At 40.2% G+C, this 22,432-nt stretch overlaps 1 protein-coding gene across 2 annotated transcripts in view; it reads right to left on the bottom strand.

Annotated features, from left to right (window-relative positions):
• The window catches only part of GRM4 (glutamate metabotropic receptor 4), a 355,948-nt gene that overhangs the window by 70,837 nt on the left and 262,679 nt on the right, over positions 1-22,432 (bottom strand). The window contains exon 6 of one of the 2 annotated variants that reach the window (XM_034414637.3): positions 20,694-20,834. The exons of the other annotated variant lie outside the window; for it this stretch is intronic. Within the exon in view, the coding sequence (XP_034270528.1) occupies positions 20,694-20,834 (141 nt within the window). The remainder of the gene's footprint in view (positions 1-20,693; positions 20,835-22,432) is intronic. 2 annotated transcript variants of the gene reach the window in all.

The following is a 22,432-nucleotide window of genomic DNA, read 5'->3' as shown; positions in this document are numbered from 1 at the left end:
GCGCATGCACAAGGCGGAGTACATAGAATTATGGGTGTGGGCACGCACGTGCACGAACCTCCCCCGCTCCCTGCCCCCCCCCCAGGCACACGATGTCAAAAAGGTTAGCCATCACTGACATAGTGTATGCATATGTAGGCCCCTTTTGAAATCCCATGCCACCATCATGGCTAAAATCTGCAATCTATGCTTTACAGAATTATTATCTGCATGTTGATTAAACCCAGAAATATTTATCTAGCTCCTTTACTTTGGTATTTCTCTCTCTCTTGCATTTATGAATTTGTTTATTTGGTATACAGATGTTAAAGAATACCAGAGTTTGTATTAAAGAATTTGCTCCCACAAGGACTTTATCCTTGTCTTTCCCAAAACCCATCTGAAAAGAAAGTACGCTGGTGGAAATTGTGTGCAAACAGTGACAGTTGCACATTTGAAAAAGGGCTTGCATCAGAAAAATTTGTATGAAGCATCAAGCATTAGAGAAATTAATTCAAAGAATGAAAGAAAAGTGATTTGCATTTAAAAAAATGTTTCACTATTTATAGCAATAGCTATAAATTGGGAAGGACGTTAGAAATATTGCAAAATCAGCTATGTACTTTTTAAACCCCAAATAAATTCCTTCAGACAGGAATGCTACCCTATTAAGGAAGTTACTTAAGCAGAAAAAAACCCATATTGAGTCACATATCCCAATTTAAGTCATGGAAAATTAGTAACCTGAGGACAAAACATAGGTAGAAGGTCCAGATCTCAGAATCTCCAGTTCAAAAATGTTAGGCAGAACTTTCTTCTGAGTCATTAGGAAACTAAGGTATACATTTCTGGACTACCTGATTTACTATTACAAAATCCATCAGTGTATACTTTTTCAAATGAAGCAGTTTCCACAAAATCTTTCCCTGTTGTAAAGAAACATAATTTTCCTTTCCTGTTGCATACACCCCAATTTGTCATGCTACCTTAGTCATACTATGTTATGTTGCATGTCAAAAAGGCTATAGGAAATCAATACTGAAGCAACAGCCCATGAAAGAGGTCAACAATGCTGAATATTTGTCCCATGGTCAAAAAAGGCCATTGCCTTAGCTCCCATTAATAAGACTAACGGCCACATGAGAGTTCAACATCAATGCTAATGACAAAAGATGGAGTTTCCCTACAAGCTCTGTGCCATGTCTTCAGTTGATGATTTTATTGGAGAGAATGAACCTATTCTCTGCAATACAACTTGTTGAACCCTACATCCTGTTGCCTCCTGAAGCCTTAGGACAGTGGTGGCGAACCTTTTGCTCACTGAGTGCCGAACAGGTATGCGCTTCACACGCTTCAAGTACTTCATGTGTGTGTGTGCTATCCACGCTAATGTGCAGCTCCTCCCCATGCGCTGCACGTACAACCACACCATTTGCGCATGCATGCGGCTCCCCATGCTATGCGTGCAATCACACTATGTGCACATGCATGCACGTTTCACACAGCTCCCCCATGTGCTACACATGCAGTCACACCATCTGCGCATGTGTGCAGTTTTCATGCGTGCAACGCATGCGCACGAATACCATACTCTCGCACGCATGTGCAAACGTGCGCACTTGTGCAGGAGAGCTCTGAAGACCAGCTGGGTCCCCTGAATTGCATGCAAGTACACCGGAAGCCCGAACACCAGTTGGGGCGCATGCACAGCTGCAGGTGAGTTGGGCTACAGCTTGCATGCCTGGAAAGATGGCTCTGCGTGCCACATCGGGCCTTAGGATATCAGCCAGTGAAATATTGCTACTAAAGGCCAATTTGAAATGGGAGGTTTCTAATTTTCACATTGATAGCATTATTGCACTGTATTACTTATCCCACATCATTTGTGGGGTCCTTACAGGGAAGATCGAAAGCTCCTAGTTTTCAGTCTCTAGAAGTTAGCAGTTTACATTTTGAAAATGTAGGAAACAAGATAGGAAAGGAGATAAACACAGCCCAAAATGATGAATGGGAGGGACTACAATTACAAACCATATTGCATTTGGGATTTAAAGAAGGATTGTGTCAAAGGCTCCTCGCCAGCTCAGAGTTGATTTACTATATCTGAGCTGCAGAATTCTAGGAGAGCACAGATGACAGCAAAGGGACTCAGCCAATTATATTTTGCTGGTCTCTAGTGGTAGGCCAGGTTTTTGCAGCTCAGATACCATAAGGAAGAGAGAAATTTCATCATTTTGGGAAGAAATTCCAGTAAAAAAATTAAGCAAGAAAGAATGGAAACAGAATTCTAACTGGATGCTTTCTTTGCAGCTTTTAAAGTCGTTTTAAAGACTGATATGTTTTTCTAAACTTTTAATAGTTTTATTGCCTACTCTCTATTATTAATTTTTATCTGATGCTTTTTTAATTATGAGTTGTCTTTTCAATTGCTTTGTAATATTTGTATATAAATACATTTGCCATAACTCCAAAAAGGGTATAGAAATAAAAATAGAAGCTGTGATAATAATAGTAGATAAAGGGCAATAATTTATGGAAAAAATGGTACTGGCACTTATTTTATTCTGGTAAAGGTGTGATAAGATCTGGCAGAGGGGAAAAGAAGGAGAGGCACAATTTTAAAAGTAAAAGCAAGGAGACTGTGCTAGATATGGGAGAAGATAGTAAACCAATTTACAAAGGAATATTATGGTCTAAATAAAGGATGGGAAGCATGCTACCATCTAAAAGTTATTGAAGTCCAGCTCTCACTATTGCTTATTAATGGCCATGCTGGCTGGTATTGCTGCAAATTATAGTTCAGCAACATTTGAGACCTTGAGACAGTTTCCAAACTAGGATTATACAATCAGTAAATATTTTAAAAATTTCTGGCAGAGCTTTATACAGAAGAACAAGGAAAAATCAATGATTAGAAGACTGCAATAGTGAAGAGGCATAAGTTAGGTTTTTGCTTTGCTTTGTTTTGTTTTCGTTGAGGCCAGGGATGGCTTTCACGGTGTTGAATAGAGAGGAATGGCACAATTTGGCAATGGATTGAATAGAAATGTAAATAAGTGGGAGACATCAATTTGGCTTTGTGCCTGATTGACAGGATGGGTGGTGATGCTGTCAAGAAGATGGAAAGCAATAGAGGAAAAGAAGGATTGGAAGGGAAGATAAACAGTTCCATCACATCCTTTTCTAAACCTTCTGAAGGAATAAATGAGGACCTGGAACTAACCTTTAGGCAGAATTTTGCTAGGAGATTTCCAAGTTATAATGTTTCAGGGAAGCACCAGATTTGGATTCTGGTCAGACTGATGCTGGAGGAAGTTTTTCCATAGTCCTTCAAAAATTAAAATCAACGAGCTCCATCTGCTTGCATTATCTATTTCAAACAATGCCATAATAAATAGTGATTCCCCCTCTGCCCCCACTTCTGATTATTAAGCAAACATTCCTCAGACAAATGGAGATATAATTTATTTGCTTACAAATTCAAATAATTTAATAGCACTCATCTGACTGCTGAATTGCACCTACGTAAAAACAAAGGCCTTAAAATATGCTCAAATAATGCTACTTATTAAGATAAAGAGCTTGTAATGATGCCTATGGATTACTTTGCAGTATTGTGAGAGGAGAGGAGAATTTCTAGGAGAGGCTAGTGCCAAAGAATTTCTACAGTTAAGAAGTTTTCTTCATGAATGTTAGGTTATAGCACACTTACCATGTAAGTACATTATTGAAGAATTGGGATTACTATCATTAGTTGGGAAGAAAGAAATCAGAAAGAAACTGGGGGTGATAGTTTAAATGACTGAGTGAATTTATTATCTCTTATGATTAAACTTAAAATGTAAGAAGTTTCTAATGAACAATGTGAGGGGGGGATAGGAAAATGCATAAGCATAGGAAAATTTTTATTTTATAATAAAAATCACAATGGATCGCATTAATGGTCCATTTAATCCAACCCCCAATTTCTGCAGCGTTAAACTGGATGCCACAAAAAGAGTATAAAATAAGAGCAACAAATGTGGTGCTAATCTTGTTTACAACCAAAATTGTTTAATATTGGTTAAATAATACTATATAACAAATAATATAAGAAAAGAAGATGAGTTTACTTTTACATCTTAGATTTTCTACTAATATGTAATGAAAGCAGACAAGTTTCTTCTGTCTCAGCTTTTCTCTAGATTTAAACTCAGGATCTTCCTTTTAGGCAAATATGGCATTTCTCTGAACATAGAGATTGTACATAGCCATCATTACAAGTAGTTTCAGATTGGACCTAGAAAGGACATAACTATTATTTAGACCAGGGGTGTCAAACTCAATTTCATTGAGGGCTGCATTAGGGTTGTGTTTTACCTCGGTGGGGCTGGGGGGGAATGGTGGGCAGCTCAACATCACTCATGTAGGGGCACCTGTGATGGCCCAGGAGGGGATGAGGGGAATTACTTTTGCTAGTAGTTTGTCTTGCTAACACTCTGTCTGCAAAAACGGAGCTTGGGGGGGCCTGCACGCTCCATTTTCAGCTGTGACGGCCTCCTGCAGCCCTCTGCCAGCACAAAAGGGCCACCACGCGCAGCCCTCCTGAGCTCTTTTTTTGCTGGCAGAGGCACTGCGGACCAGTCCTTTGCTGTTTCCAGGATGGCCCCGTGGGCCAGATCTAAGCACCCCACAGGCTGGATCTGGCCCGGGCCTTGAGTTTGATACCCCTGATTTAGACTGAAACATAAGAATCTAATGCTTCTTTTAATTATTGACATTATGTCATAGCAACCAGACAATTTGAACTGGAAATACTTATTTATGTTTAAAATTTGAAGAATGCTTCCCCTCAAGACCAGGTTTTCCCATGTTTCTAGATCAAGTTTTGTTTGGATTATAACCTCCAGAATTCCCAGCTAAAGATGCCAAAGCCTAGAAAAAAATGTTTATTTATTCAATTTATGACTGTCCATCTCAAGCATGAATCCAGACTGCTAACAGAGAATATACTTACATAAGAAACACACATCCACAGAATCCTGACGTTAGAAGGCCACGATCTACAGGCAGGCTGGCACGCTTATTTATGGGGCCCAAAGAATAAAAAGAACTCATATTTCCACAGACACAAATTTAGGGAGACCCTGATTCAAACATGGGAAGAAATTAGACAAAGATTTTATACGAAAGTACCGATTTGGCTCTCAATTATGGAGGCTTTGACTACCTCTAATAAAAGGGATATTTTGAAATTTGGCACGTACAAAGATATATTAGATGAAAATGGTATTCTTAAATCACGAGAAATACTAAGTAATCAAGGTTTCAATTTAGACTGGTGGAGCTACCTGCAGATAAGCTCTAGATATCAAAAAGATAGGGATCAATTTGGTATAGAGACGAAGTACAACAATTTGGATAAAATTATTTTGGGGATTGAAAAGAAAATGCTAGCAAGATTTTACAACTTCTTATTAGGTGAGGACAGAGCAGAAGGAATAGCTAGGAATCAACTAAGCATTTGGGAAAAAAATATTGGCTATAGACTAAATTTCAATGACTGGGAGGAGGCTTGGAATAGAAATTATAATCTCACTAAATCAGCAATTTACAGGGAGAACCACTATAAAATATTTCACAGATGGTATCTAGCCCCAGCTAGACTAGCAAAAATATTTCCCAGTGCCTCAGCAATATGTTGGAAGTGTGGAAAGGAGGTTGGCACCTTCTTTCATATGTGGTGGTCCTGCCCGGAGACAAAAAAGTTTTGGACAAAAATACGAATCTGGCTACGAGAAATAGTGGAAGAAGATATAAAACTTTCCCCCGAAATCTTTTTATTAGGAATGATGGGAGATGGACTCTCTAAGGACAAGATACAATTAATTATACATGTTATAACAGCGGCCAGATTAACCTTTGCAAAATACTGGAAGGATAAACAAACCCCTCCAGAGATGACAATAATAAATAAAATCCTAGAATGCGCAGAAATGGCAAAATTAATTAGTGTTCTTAAAGACAATGAGAATTCAGAATTTAAGGCAGTATGGGAAAGGTGGTACAAATGGTGGAATAATAGAACAAGACTATAAGGATATGTCTATTTCTAATAATGGTAGATTTGAAGGTACTTGATATGTACATAATGTAAATATGTAACCGCATGACACCTCAGATGTTAACCGAGATTTGATGTTTTCTTTTAAAAAATTTTTTTAAAATCAATAAAGTATTATTAAAAAAAATTAAAAAAAAGAAACACACACACAGATAGATGATAAATAGACATCGATATCGATATCGATATAGATATAGATATAGAGACACACACAGACACACAGATACACATAAAGTATACATACATACATACATATATACATACATACATATATACCATACATACATACATGCATACAGTACATGCTGGTTCTCACAAAATGGATACATTAAACCTGGTCCCATGACATGAAGTTGAAAGCAAAGACACGTGGAAGTCACCAGACTGAGGAAAGCTGATCTAGACCCATTCAACCCTGATTCCCAAAAAGATATAAATATATGGATAAAGAAAAACAAAGCCTCTCCTCAAGAAGTCGTCCCTGGATCCGGCAATATTGGCCAACTACCGTCCTGTCTCCAACCTTTGCTTCCTGGCGAAGGTTGTTGAGAGTGTGGTTGCACGACAGTTTCCGCAATTCCTGGAGGAAACATCCTATCTAGATCCGTTCCAGTCGGGTTTCAGGCCCGGGCACAGCACGGAAACGGCATTGGTCGCGTTGGTTGATGATCTCTGGAGGGCTCGGGACAGGGGTTGCTCCTCTGTTCTGGTCCTGTTAGACCTCTCAGCGGCTTTTGATACCATCAACCATGGTATCATGCTGCACCGGTTGGAAGAGTTGGGGATGGGGGGCACCGTGTTACAGTGGTTCTCCTCCTTTCTCTCCGACCGGTCGCAGTTCGTGTTGGCAGGGGGGCAGAGGTCGACCTCGAGGCCTCTTATTTGTGGAGTGCCTCAGGGGTCGGTCCTCTCGCCCCTCCTGTTCAACATTTATGTGAAGCTGCTGGGCGAGATCATTCATGGCTTTGGGGTGAGATACCACCAGTACGCTGATGACACCCAGCTGTACATCTCCACCCCAGCCACCCCAATGATGCCCTTGAAGTGATGTCCCAGTGCCTGGAGGCTGTGCGGATCTGGATGGGGAAGAACAGGCTCAAGCTCAACCCTTCCAAGACTGAGTGGCTGTGGCTCCCGGCATCCTGATATAGTCAGTTGACTCCACACAGAGAGGGCTCACAATCTGGGAGTCCTCCTGGATACGCAGCTGTCCTTGGAGGAACATCTGACGGCTGTAACCAGGGGGACCTTTTGTCAGGTTCGCCTGATTCGCCAGTTGTGGCCCTTTCTTGATCGGGATTCCCTGTGCACAGTCACTCATGCCCTCGTCACCTCTCGCCTTGACTACTGCAATGCTCTCTACATGGGGCTCCCCTTGAAGAGCACCCGGAGGCTCCAACTGGTCCAGAACGCAGCAGCGCGAGTAGTGACGGGAGCAGCATGGTGCTCCCATGTAACACCGCTCCTGCGTGAGCTGCACTGGCTCCCGGTGGTCTTCCGGGTGCGCTTCAAGGTGTTGGTTATCACCTTTAAAGTGCTCCATGTCATAGGGCCTAGCTATCTTCGAGACTGCCTGCTGCCACCGATGACCTCCCATCGACCCGTGCGCTCCCACAGAGAGGGCCTCCTCAGTGTTGCCATCAGCCAAACAGTGCAGGCTGGTGACCCCCAGGGGGAGGGCCTTCTCTGTGGGGGCACCTACCCTCTGGAATCAATTGCCCCCAGAGATAAGGAGAATCCAAGACCTCAGTGCCTTCCGCCGTGCCCTTAAAACCTTCCTTTTTCAGCAAGCCAGGCTGGCCTAATTTTTTAAGTGTTTTTAATTGTTTTGTTTATTGTTTTTAATTAATGGGGCCAAATTTATATATATATTTTTTAATTGTATTTTAATATTTGTACTTGATGTTTTTACTTGGCTGTTCACCGCCCTGAGTCCTCAGGGAGAAGGGCGGTATACAAATTCAAAATAAAATAAAAATAAATAAAAAATAAATCTCTTCAAAGATCCAGAATCACCTGGTGAAAATTTCACAGCACAGACCAATCCAACTGGTATGAAAAAGATCTCTTTATTTCATTCTGGGTTTTGTGCTGTCCTGTGCCAGTCTGTTTTATGATTCCTCACAGCTTTAATCCACACTAAAGCCAAAGCCAAAAGCCTAACAGCACCTCTTGCACCATCCAGGTGGGCAGGGCAAAGGGGAAACAGCTCATTCACAGATGCAAAAGAACACCTAGAGAAGCTTAGCAGTGAATTTGCCGTTCTATTGTGTTCATCTGGCAACACAGAATGACAGAATAAATCCAAGCAATTCTGGTTACCAGGATCAAAAGCCAGGCTTCTGTATCAGAAGGTGGAGAGCTGTAGTTGCCCATTGTAAAGCTATTCCAGGGCAACATGTCCATCTCAATGCTACTGGCCCAATTTTCCCCATCACCAATCCTCTTTAGAGCCTGACTGAAGTTTTCTACTATGCTGACCCACTGGCTTGTTTGCTTGGCAGCCTGAGCAGCTTAGTTTTGCAACATTTTCATTTCATGATCCAGCTTTCATTGGTTCATATAGGCCCATGCCACCCAAAAATTCAAATTATCCAGGTCTTTTGTTAAACAAGTCACTAGGATAATGGGTGCCTCACTGCAGGCCTTCCCTCTAACTCCAGTGGTGGGTTGCTACTGGTTCACACCGGATCGGACAAACCGGTAGTGGTGGTGACGGGAGGCTCTGCCCACCTGCCTGGATGCTTCTGTGCATGCGAAATGCCCCCTGCGCGAGCACATGAGCACACGCACGCGAGCAAACTGATAGCAACGGGATTTGGAACCCGCCCCTGTCTCAGTCTGCTTGGTTTGATATTTCCTCCAGAGCAGAAGAGCAGAAGACCAGAGCTTGCCTTAAAAGCACCAGAGCACTCAGACAGCCCAGGGTTTCTGGTTCTCTCATTTCTCTATGATATTTTTTACATTTTTGCTGGTCTGTAAGACCCCAGTCTATCTTGCTGCACCCTTAACATTAACCCAAAATGACTTCTAGTATTTTTTTTTTTAAAGAAGGGGAAAACTTCTTAATTGCCATCTCTTTGGGCTGATGCAATCTCTTTGGTTGATACCACTCATCCAAGGGACAGTCAGCCCATTACAACATTGAATCTCCACCCTCATCACTCTCCTTACATGCAACAGTGCATATTTATTTATCTTCATTTTATTTATCCAATTTATTTGCCACCCATCGTGATTAAGGTGAAAGTATCATAACAACCCCAGAGGCAGCAAAAACTGCTACTAAATCTGCATAGCACTTTGCAACTCTGTGAAGCATTTCACAGCTATCTTATTCAATTTGCTGCTTCAGAGCAGGTCCTCATTTTGATTGTTGAATCTCTTCAGTCATTTCTCCATAGTGGGCTTCTAGGATCTCCCAGCTACCACTGAGCTAATACAAAGCCTACCCTTATTATTCTTATTACTCTTTATTGGCACAGTACAAGCTGAAAACAAATCCTAACTAGTTAAGAAAAAACATGTCATGAGATGATTTCACAGAGTTGGAAAGGGCTCGGATGTCATCAAGCCAATCTCAGAATCTGATAAAGCAATCTGACTGATGCTTTGTTGAATCAAAATTCACCCTTTCAAAACTTTACACAATTCAAATATCACTCATACTTCTTGACTCTTTGGGGAGGGAGTATCTATATCTGTGCTTTTGAATCAATATTGACCCTTGGTGACTTCCTAGCAATCCCTACAGTTTTCTTGGCAAGATTTTGGAACTGAATTGCCATTGCCCTCTTTCTTTTCTTTGAGAGAGAGTGACTAGCCCAAGATCAGCCATCTGGCTTTGTACCTAAGGCAGAATAACGAAGTGGGAAAGTCATCTAGTCCAACCCCTTGCTCAAGCAGGAGACCTTATACCCGTGATGGCGAACCTATGGTACACGTGCCACAGATGGCAGGCATATCAGAGGACACGCGACCACAGCTCTGGCATGCATGTGCGCACGAGCCAGCTGATTTTTGGGCCTTCTGGGCCCACTGGAGGTAGAGAAACAGGCTGTTTCCTGCCTCCGGAAGACCTGGGGAGTGGGGAAGGCCGGTTTTTCTCTCTCCCCAGCCTCCAGAGCCTTTCTAGGAGTTTGGGGAGGGTGAAAATGGCCTTCCCCATCCCCCCGCAGGCCCTCCATAGGTAGGAAATGGCCCGTTTGCCAACTTCCGGTCCCACTTCCAGTTCCAATGGGACCAGACGTTGGCAAACGGGCCATTTCCTGCCTCCAGAGGGCCTCCGGGGGGGTGGGGAAGGCCATTTTCGCCCTCCCCAAGCTCCTAGAAAGGCTCTGGAGCTTGGGGAGAGAGAAAAACAGGCCATTGCGTGCCAGGAGGGGGGGGAGGGGGGGTTGCGCATGCATGCGTGGGGGCGGGGCGGGGCGCATACGCGACCTCCCCCCGCTCCTGGCACGCAATGGCAAAAAGGTTCACCATCACTGCCCTATACCATTTCAGACAAATGGTTGTTCAATCTCTTCTTTAAAACTTCCAGTGTTGGAGCACCCACAACTTCTGAAAACAGTTCCATTGGTTGATTGTTCTCACTGTCAGAAAATTTCTCCTTATTCCTAGATTGAATGTCTCCTTGATCAGTTTCCATCCATTGTTCCTTGTCTGGCCTTCGGATGCTTTAGAAAATAAGTTGTCCCTCTCGTCTCTGTAACAGCCCCTCAAATATTGAAACACTGCTATCATGTCACCCCTGGTCCTTCTCTTGACTAGACTAACCATGCCCAGTTCTTGCAACTGTTCTTCATATTGCTTAACGCCTTGTAAGCCGCCCTGAGTCTCCGGAAAAGGGCGGCATATAAATCAATTATATATATATATATATATATCAATTTTCTTACTTCTTCGTAGGGTTTATGTGTTTGTTGCTCTTCTCTGCATTCTTTCTAGAGTCTCAACATCTTTTTTATAGTGTGGTGATCAAAACTGGATGCAATATTCTAGATGTGGCCTTACTAAAGCTTTATAGAGGGGCTCTAGTGCCTCACGTGATCTTGATTCAATCCCTCTGTTAATGCAATTTAGGATTGCATTGATTTTTTGGCAGGACTAAAACTTACAATCTCCTGATTTTTAGCCTGTGGCCTTAACACTATACCAAACTGGCTCACTTAACTAACTAGCAACCAAATAAGTACAAACATATCACTCATGATCCATGAGAATTTCATAGACATTTTATTCTTGTTTAGAAAACAAACCTAAATTCTTTTTCAAGAACTGGAAGAAAAAATTGCAGGATAAATGTAGGCTACCTCTTCAGGAACTACAAAGGATAAAAGCCTTCAAACACTTAGGCTGTGAGCATTGTGTAAATTATAAGGTTCTGTATTATTTTTAGTGCAAGAGATTATCTTGACTAATATTCTAGAATTCCTCCAAAACAGAAAAACATATTTTCAATTATTCTTGATATATGTGTTAGCTCCTAGTGAGGCCAGAATGGTGAATAATGATGGGATTATTATTATTTTTTTATCAAACTTCCTTCCAAGGAAAGTAAGATTGTCATCTTCTTTGGTTTGTTTGCAACAAGCATTAAAACAGGTTTCTATTAACTGGCTTTTAATTTAATAATTATAATCTTATGTTTATAATGCCAAATTATTTGTAATATGCTTTTTCCCAAACTACAAGTAGATAGAAAATATAATTTATAAAACAAATAAAATTCAGCATCATGAGTATGTGGATATTTTATTTGTATTTTTTCCAAGGTAGCAACATGTCAAAGTTTGGCTCTTTCCTCTCTTAGTGAATCTGCAACCCTTTTGATGATCAATTTTGAAGAATTTTTTTAAAATCTATTTTGACTTTGGGAAGTTTGGCTGTGTTTATCTGCTGAGTGCCCACTTAAAATATTATATAGATATAGTTTTCTTGGAAACTGTACAACACTACAGTATCTTCACCTAGATTTTTTTAAAACTTTCCAATCTAGCAATAGCAATAGCACTTAGACTTATATACCGCTTCATAGTGCTTTTACAGTCCTCTCTAAGTGGTTTTATAGAGTCAGCCTATTGCCCCAAACAACCTGGGTCCTCATTTTACTAACCTTCATTGAGCCGGTGAGATTTGAACTGCCGAATTGTAGCTAGCAGTCAGCTGAAGTAGCCTACAGTGCTGCACTCTAACCACTGTGCCACCTCGGCTCCTTAGTTAACTCCTTAATCTAGTCCTGGTTTCCCTGGGGATCTTCTGTTCAAGCATTAAAGTCCATCTCAGTTTATAGTTGTAGGTGATGCTTTTTCTTTTTCTTTTAAGTCATCAAAGTTTGGATAGATGATACATGTTTTATACAACCCACTTAAAGAGGCTGGAAGAAGATAAATTTAAAAAAAAATGTTTTGTGAGTAGCTTAGTATGCCTTTCCAAAAACTGTCATTTTCAAGTAGCAATCGAATAACAACTCTGTAGTTTAAATGACAATACTTTCATGTTACTATCTGTAGCTGATGTGATATGAGCCAGTTTTACCAATCTCTCCTTCAGATATGTTAGGCAGAGATTTCCAGATTCCCATAAATTGTAAATCTAACACTTCTAGATGGCAACTCCCTAGAAAAACCTGAAGCAGTTCTACCTCATAAAGGGAACAGTAAGGAAGTAGGATCTCCCTGGATCTGGTATTTCAAAATGTAGAGCCAGCTTTGGCCTCTAAGCTAGAGTTAGAACAAGTTAGATAAAGTGAATTATATTGCATTGAAAGCTCTATCTCTCTTTATTTCTGCAAGCATTGCAATGTATTTGAAGAGCCAAATATATCACTATATTTGCAAATGCTGTCATTTCAAAATGAAACATTTCAATATGAAGATCTCCTTCCCCATTTCTATAGGCCCTTTGGAAACATCAAGAAATCAGACAAGGAGAAATTGAAAGATCATGACTGTATAATTACTTTAACCTCAGCTATACAATTGGAAACAGATGCTTGGAAACCATGAAACTCTGCACCTTGTTGCTTATGGGAAATGATACCCAAATGGGGTTTTCATAGTAAGCTACACTTGTCAATAATAACTAAAACTCAGTTTTATATTTTACTGCTGACTTGTCCTGTGTGAACTCACCCTTGTAGTCACAAATCTTTCTGTAATGACTGTGTGTTTTTATCATTTGGCTGGCATATGCTCAGTGACGACGTAAAACTGACAGTTGAGGAAACTAAAATGGAAAATTGAGTGGGAAGAGGAATGGAGTATGGCTCACTGACTAGAACATTGAAAATTCTGCAGCTTTATTGAAGATCCTGCTTCTTTCAAAGAAATGACAGACTGAAGATTAAATTGATGAACAAATTGTACCTGACAGCATCTGAATAGTTTGAGATTCCACAGCAGATGTAAGGAAGTTATGGCTTTCTAGCTTGTTGCAGACTTCAGTGATTGCACTTCAACAACATCCATCACCATTGACCAGGATGGACTGCTGAGAGTATTAGTTTGGCAATATCTGCAGGACCAGATCCTCTATTTTTGTTTTAGAGAAAGAATGGGATGGGATGGAATGGAATGGAATGGAACGGAACGGAACGGAACGGAACGGAACGGAACAGAACAGAACAGAACAGAACAGAATATTCTTTATTGGCCAAATACGATTGAACACACAAAGAATTTGTCTCCAGTGCATAAACTCTCAGTATATATACAAGCAACAAAGTGATAAATCATAACCATAAGTTACAATCATAAATCATAAATTACTGATAGTCATAAGATATCAATAGGAGGAGGTAATAGGAAAGATGAGCAGGATAATAGTAACAATACATGGTTAAATATCCTTAGGCATAAGACAGTGCTGTGGGAATTACATGTTTAGCAGGGTGTCGGCATGAGTTGCCATGTTCTATAGCGGCATCCAGAGGGGAAGAGTTGAAACAGTTTATGTTCAAGATGTGAGGGGTCCATAGATATTTTCTCTGCCCTCTTTCTGGTTTATGCAGAGTTCTGTCGTTCTGATATACAGTTCTGTAGAACTGTATTAAGCTCAACATCCAGGGATCAACATTTGGTCCCCACCTAGAGAACATAATTAAGTGCATAGCATGATGGCAACTAGGAGTTATTCTAAATCCAAACATATGATATGGCCCATGACCGTTTAGGGATCACAAGGAGCAAATTGGAATTGCAATAGATAACAAAGGTTGCATTGCCTCCCACATAACCTCCTAAAAAGGGAGAGAAATTAATTTAACTGGTCATACACAACCTATAATTTCCCCACCTCTCCCCTGCCTGAAAGCCCAGACACCTTTATCTGTCTTCCCCCCCTTGGGTGGCAGGCAATAAATTTTTTTACATCTTTCAGTAAACATGTCACCTGCAACCATCACCTCAACCACATGGCTGTCAAAAAGATAGATTCCCTATACACTTTGTTTATCCCTCCAAGTTAGCTCTAGCTAGAAAGATCCAAAAATACATATAACCACATAATGACAGCATGTCTGGGCCAGTGGTTAAGAAACACACACCTGACCTTCCTAGTTATTATCGAATAGGAAAGTGCAATACTGGAAACATTTCTGTGGCTGGCATATATAGTTATAACTTTCAGCAATCCTGATTTTCTTTTCAGATCTGTGTAAGTTCAGTGAATGTAGCATTCACTGACGCTTTAGAGATTTATAGCCCCAGTTTCAGCACCTTCTACTAAAGCCTTCCCCTTCCCAGAAAGTAGCAGGGTCAATCCCCATAATTTAATATATTTCAGAACACCCTAGACCCGTGATGGCGAACCTATGGCACACATACCACCTGTGGCATGTAAAGCCATATCTGTGGGCTCACAAGCATTGCCCTAGCTCAGCTCCAGCGCGCCAGCTGATTTTCTAGCCTTCCGGGCCCACCAGAAGTCAGGAAATGGGCCATTTCTGGCCTCCCGGGGGGGAGGCTGTTTTCGCCCTCCCCAGGCTCCAAGAAAGCCTCTGAAGCCTGGGGAGGGCGAAAAATGGGCCTACCGGGCCCACCATGCCATTGTGTGCCAAAAGCGGGGGGGAGTGTGGGGGGGTCATGTGTGCGTGCAGGGCGCATTGAATTATGGATGTGGGCATGCGTGCACACGACCCCCCCGCACTCCACCTGCTTTTGACACACGACAGCAAAAAAGGTTAGGCATCACTGCTCTAGATTGATCCAGAAGTACTTTCTTTTAAAAGGCAACTGGACTTTCTCGTTTTGTTTGAAGATGTTTCATTTCTCATTCAAGAAGCTGCTTCAGTTCTGACTGAATGGTGGAGACTCAATCAGAACTGAAGAAGCTTCTTGATTGAGAAGCGAAGCATCTTCAAACAAAACAAGAAAGTCCAGTTGCCTTCTGAAAGAAAGCACCTTTGGGACAACCATGGCCTGGATGACTGAGAATCACCATAAGCCCTAGACTGGTGCTGAGGGAAATTTATAACAGTAATCTATTTCTGCTCGTTACTTCTATTAGATGCACATGCAGCCATTACACTTGAACTGGGAAAGATCCAACAGCAGATTCTTTGGCAAGCAGTCACTCAAATCTGGAACTCCCCTGACCTTAAATATTTAATACATTTATGTACTTAGTATAGCTATTAACATATACATACTGAAAAACAGAAAATTACTACTCAAAACTGCCTAACTCTCCATAAATGTAGAAGCGTGAATATTTCAATCAGTGACTCTGGGTCATGGGAAGGATGAAACCCAGTCAGCAATAAAACAAGTCAGGGTTAGCTTTAATACAAAGGGTTAGCCTTGGATTTATTTGGAGGTAAACTGTTTCCCCTTATCATGTCAGCCATGTCATATGTCCAAGAGCCTTGGTAGTACAGTGGTCTAAGGCACCCTGTTATTAAGCTGGTTATTAAGACCAGCTGCCTGCAATTACTGCAGGTTCGAATCTCGCCAAGGCTCAAGGTTGACTCAGCCTTCCATCCTTTCTAAGGTAGGTAAATTGAGGACCCAGTTGTGGGGGCAATAAGCTGACTTTGTATAAATATACAAAAGGATGAAGGCTATTTCTGAGCACATTGTAAGCCGTCCTGAGTCTCCGGAGAAGGGCGGCATATAAATCAAATTTTATATATATATATATAATCATGGAGGACAGTATTATCGTAAAATTAACCAATATAAGTTCAGATACAAAATCCAGAGATAGAAGCGTAGAACAAATGATGCAAAAAAACAGGGTTCCTCTTATTACCCACTTGATGTTGTGGTTCCTATAGTAACCTCCATGTTTGTTTTAAAAATGATAAACAGAAATTAATGACAGTCAGCTACCCTCAGAAACACAGGCTGAGATACACTTGCAATCCAATACAAGTTTCTCTGTCAGATAAGCATGTTCTATATCTTCTCTACTAGGACTCTCCAATACTCATCAGAAACTTGCATATTTCTAACCTGCCCTCCTTTTCCTACTTACACCTTCTAATTCTTAGTAGAAGAGATGGAGTAGACATTTCCAGGCAGAATGTCATCTATCCTATGTCCATTTCAATTCATTCTGTAACAGTTCAAGCAGATAGCAAAATGCTCCTATTCGAATTCTTCCATTTGTATTCTATTGAGGGATGTGTACAGAATTAACAAGTTTCTCTAATTCTAGATAAATGAGCTCTGCAAATATTAATTTATAACTTTTTGGAACAGTCAAAGACCTGCTTTCTAAGAGCCAGTTTAGTGTAATGGTTGAAGTGCTGGAGTAGAAGCTGGAAGACAATAAATTCTAATCCTCCCTGAGGCATGGAAGCCAGCTGGCTGACTTTGGATGAGTCACTTTCTCTTAGCCCAACCCAGCTCATAGGATCCTTGACAGAGAAAATAGGAGGAGGGAACATCATATGTGCTATGTTGAGTTTTACAAATAAATGTTCTTTTCCTAGCAATGCGGTAACAGACTGACTCTTCCAATAAAACCAGAGCAACGTTTTAAATTTAAGAGAGGAAGATTATTTTTTTTAATTCTTAGAAATTGTTTAAATTATACCTAAAAGAGGATAAAAAGAAGAAGCATTCAAAATATTGACCAATGTATGGGAGAGGGAACAACTATCCACGAATGGAGTTAGACCTTGATAAAGAATCAGTGCTGTTAAAAAAAAAATCCAAAGGTGCTTTTCCAAAAAGCAACTGTATTTTCTTGTTTGTTTGTTTTTTCTTTGAAAATGTTTTGCTTCTCATCCAAGAAATCTGAACTGAATTGAAATGAGAGAGTGAAGGATGAGAAGTGGTGTTTAAAAAACACCAAGAAAGTCCAGTTGCCCTTTGGAAAAGCACCTTTGGTGCAACCATGTCTTGGATGATTGAGGATCTCCATAGACATGAGCTCTAAAAGAGCAGAATCCCCCATCCCACAGCAAAAAAAAATTGCTAAATATTTTTTTTTCTGTAAACTCCACAACATAAGAGTATCCAATTTTTCTGTTAAATACATGACTGGTTGTTGATTCTTAAGTATCGAACTGAATCTTAAGAAGTACCAAAAAAATTGGAAATTATCTCTGGATGAGCAGAGCTATAATCAGATAATGAACATAAACCAGTGGTGAAATCTGAACTGGTTTACTACCAGTTTGCCGGCTGTGCATGCGCAGTGCACACCACGCATCAAATATGAGGTGCGCACACGCAGTGCACACCAAAAGGAGGCATACAGTAAGTAGAACAGCGTGGGGGGGGGGCGTGATCAGCTGTGGCACGCAATCTTTTTTTTTACTTTTAAAAGCATTGCTTTTAAAAGTAAAAAAAAGCCTCTGATGATCGCGCAGCTCAGCTGGGCATGGGGCAGGCAGGGGTTTTTGCTACCGGTTCTCCAAACCACCCGCCACCATTACTACCAGATCGGGTGATCCGGTCCAAACCAGGAACATTTCACCCCTGACATAAACTGCACAAAGGGTATGTACAATGAACTGCCACAGAATTCCATGTTTTGGGGAAAGTACTGGAAAATATGCAAGAAAGAGATATAAGGATTGGTGTGGGCTCTATGAGGGCATCAGAGGACTAGATAAAATATTCTTCCCTTAATATCATATGTTGGTTTTGTTTATAATTGGCTTACAATGAAGATGAAGTTGAGCATGAAAGGTCTCCTATTCTGTGTCCCACCCTGAACTGTCTCTTTTATATCCTTACAAGATGTGCAGATTTGACATTCAAGCAGCTGCTCTGATATCTGAGGTGGATCAAGAGAGGAGGTAATAGAAGCAATGGTCAAGATTAGTTTTACCTGTCCCTCTCGGTCTTTCTGCTTTGTCCTCTGATCTACTGTGGCACTCATCAATTCCACAGAGGCTCAGTGTCTGGCAAGGAGGGTGAATAAATGTGACAACACAGAGATAAAGAAGCAGTCCCAGTCACTTTCTGTAATCCTGGCTTGAAGATTTATTATCATTTACATGGCAGTTGATTTCTCTGGGGTTTGTTTTTCCCCCTCCTTCCTTTTAACAACAATTCTGCATTGTACTTCCCATGCGGCTAGATGTTTTTTATGGAATGAAATATTTTAATTGTTGCTTGAGGCAAAAGGTGTCCAGCACCAAGGTTTCAGTCACTTCACATCAAAAACAGACTTTCCGTCAGCTTTGGCAGCAGAGGGAGGATGAACAAATATATTCATTCACCCATGAGACATGTATCTCATGTCTCTTGTCAGGATTAACTCTACTCATGCACTTAAGAGAGCTACTTTCTCATCCCCTATTTATTTTCAGGAACTCCCTTCCATTCTAGTCCTTAAGCCAGGTTCAAACAATGGTGGCGCAGTTTTATAATGCCTTCTCTCTCCCTCCTGAATCAGGCTGCTAAGAGAGAATTGCTGCGAAAACAGTAGCCGAGAACAATGGAGTTGGGATTGCAATGTCATAATGGAAATTATGAGTAAATGAAGAAAGACCTTGTGTACTGTGAAGAGGAAAGATGATGGCAAGCAATTTAAAAGGAAACTAATGTGCAGGCAGGGGTATGTGAAGAATAAAAGCAGGATAGCAAAAAAAAAAAAAAAGGATAGCAGAAGGTGCTCAAGGAAACTGGGACTGGACCATGTGGTCTGGATCATGTGGATCAATTGACTTAATGTGTGTTTATTCTTATTTAATAACCATAAATAGAGTAAGCACTTGGTTCCTTCATAGACTAAGTCCTCCCAGGTTCTATCAGGTCTTCAGTAGGTATATTTATTTGTGAACAATACATTCTGCTCTTAAGCTCAGGGAATCATATCCTAAAATGTAGCTCTTAATCTACTGGCCCACTCCCAAATGTGTCTATTGGTGCTCATGGGCTTTATTGATTGATTTAATTTATACAAATATATGCTTTGCTTGCCAGGTGCTCAAAAATGTATAATTAAAAATGATAATTAAGAAGTTCTCATAAAAGCAAGAAACACAGGAACAGAAACAAAACAAAGCAGCTATAAAAATCTGAGGGCAGCATTAGCATTAACACTGAGGAGCATTAAAATATCATACAGGGTTAATGATCTTTACTCATGTCTAAAAAAATAATAAAGGAGCTGATCTTACATCCCTCAAGAACTGCCATCTCCCACTTAGTGGCTACCAAATGTGTGGGGTCTCAATTCTCAAACAATTGCTTTTTGGGAGATTTTTAAAGTTCTGGTCCCAACAGGCCCGAGGATATCAATCAAGGGAAGACTGCTGGAAATGGGAGAGAAAACCCACAAAGGCCCATTCTCTGACAAATCTCTTATTCTGCCTCTGTCCTTGATTCCATCAATACAAATTACTTTTTCCTGCCCTGTAAAGATCCTATATTAGTTACTCCAGATATGCCCTTTTCCCTCCTATTCAAAAAACAATCTCAATGATTCATAGAAAGGATGCATTTAGTGTTAGCAAATATTGTGTTTCTTAGACACATTACTGTTATGATCCTTTTTGTCATGCTGACTCAGAATGATAATCTAACATTTTTATTGTGCTGTATGGAAATTATGAAAGAGTAACACATTTTGAAGGGCAACAAACTGACTAAGTTACCCCTCTTTATAGCTTGCAAGTGAGCCCAATATTGCATGAAACTAAGAATGGCAGAAATTACCTGTTGAGATCGGATCAGAAAGGATTATCCTGATTCATAGCTCAATTACTCCTCTATTATGCTTCACCCACAAATAAACCATCATTCCAGCCTACCTGCTTCCTGCTATTACCAGAGCTTCTGATCTTAGCTGGCAGTACCTTCCCATTCACTCTACTATTATACAATCCACACAATTAACTTGGCATTATGAAAAATCTAACAGTATGTTCTGACAGTCACCTCAGAGAATTCAACTCATATACCCAATGCATGCAAACCAACTAGTATCTCTCAATGAAACAGCTAACCCCCAAAATGGAGACTGCCCATTAGGTCTAACAAAGATCAAATTAATGGCCACATCTCTATTAAATAATGATGTTCTTTTAGGTTACAACACGAATGGAGCCAACAACCATCCACTCAGATTGTTCAGTCCTCCCCATTCTCTGACACACACAAACCAATGATCCATGCCCCCAAATATATCCACATTTAGAATGTCTTACTTGTACACTTTTTGATAGCACTTCCTTTCTTGAGAGCATGGCGACTTAGCTTGCAGTGAAAGTTATCCTCCCAAAATTCAGCAAACCAAATGTTCCGGCGATTATTGTCCAGTGTCCTACTAGAAAAATAGCGATCAAAACCTAATGAGGGAAACAGATAATAAAACCATGAAACCAAAATAAATAGGGTCAGCTATATGAGGGTAGACAACAGATCTTAAAGGATAAAAGGGAATTTTAGTTATTGAAATACCTTAATATTTTTAAAAATAATCATTATTAGAAATTAGTTTTGAAATACTTTGAGGTTTTTTGTTAGCATGTATTGGATATCAAAGAGCCTAAAAGATTTCAAAGGCATCTTCAACACAAGATGCCAATAACTAAATGTGTTAACTTGCATCATAGGTTCAAACATGATAGTGGGGAAGCCAGCTATTTTTGTTGTTTTCCCTGAAAGGAGAAAAAAAGTTATAGATCAAAATCCCAGCTCACTCAATTATAACATTTAGTGCTACTTTGCTAATTGAAAATAGTTTGGACAGTAGCATCAGTAGTAAGCATGATGATGTCAAATTGAGAACATGGATTTGGAGGCATCACGATGCAAATTCTGCACTGATGTACTTGCATCAGATGTTGTGATAATGTGCAATGTTTGTGTGATGAAGTTATCAAAGCTTTTTACGGACACTACTGCTGATGCCACTCAATATTTTAGATTCCAGTTTTCACAACTACTTGCCATTGGCTAAGGTAGCTGGAACTGAACTGAAATCTAAAATATTTGGGGGCACCAAGCTGTGTATCTCTGCTTAAGCTGTATCACATGTATGTATTTTCAGAAAATGTTTTTAAAATCTGAAAAATCAGTGCTGAAACAAATGGAATAAAGAAAAACATTCACAAGTAGAATACACTGAAAATAGATATGTTTCTGCATTTTTATTTTAATATGCATTTATTTTAATATGCTTAGATATGCACTTCAGTTTGAAGATCTGTCATGTCAAAAATGTATCAGAGCCCAGCCCATCATATTATTTCATGCCTATAGCTCTTTTCCATTTCTTTCATAAACAATTCTTACCTTAACAAATTTAAATATATAGCAAATATGTACTCAAAATATATTACATTGCATTTTAACAGCTCTCTCAATTCTCTTGTTCAGCTATAGAACACTTTAAGGTACTCTTCTTCCTTTTTGCTTCTCAAATTTTGAATCTTTGCCTTTTTTAAAAAAAATAATAATAATTTATTAAATTTATCTGCTGCCCAACTACAAGTGACTTGGGATGGTTTACAAATTGTTAAAAACAGTTAAAAACAAAGAAACAGCACATTCAACACAAATAATACACAACAAAACAAACACAGATGGCAGAGAAAACAAATGGTTGTTGAGAATGTTCATCATCCTTATTGCCACAAGATAATCCCTAATATGGGCTCTTACCCATGTACTTTGAGTCTTCCTCCAGTGGTGATCCTGATACTCTTTCAAGTACACTAAGTTGTACCCCAGTACAGGCACACAGGTAGAGACCCCATATGAGTGATATGAACCAAGGCCTCAGCTACTCGCTCATTCCAGGCAGCATGTAAGGCCTGAGCCAAACAACCCACCAGATCTTCAGAGAAAACCCCAAGCTCTCTCTGGAACTTCATTGGGTCCATCATTGACCTGGGGCAAGCTGATTGAACAGGCCCTATTTTCCCACAAGGATGAATAGCAC

This window comes from Pantherophis guttatus, chromosome 3 (genome assembly GCF_059756535.1).
Source record: "Pantherophis guttatus breed Tessera chromosome 3, ASM5975653v1, whole genome shotgun sequence".
Lineage (NCBI taxonomy): Eukaryota > Metazoa > Chordata > Lepidosauria > Squamata > Colubridae > Pantherophis > Pantherophis guttatus.
Note: the sequence above shows the minus strand (reverse complement) of the source record. Positions and strands in the feature narration are given on the sequence as shown.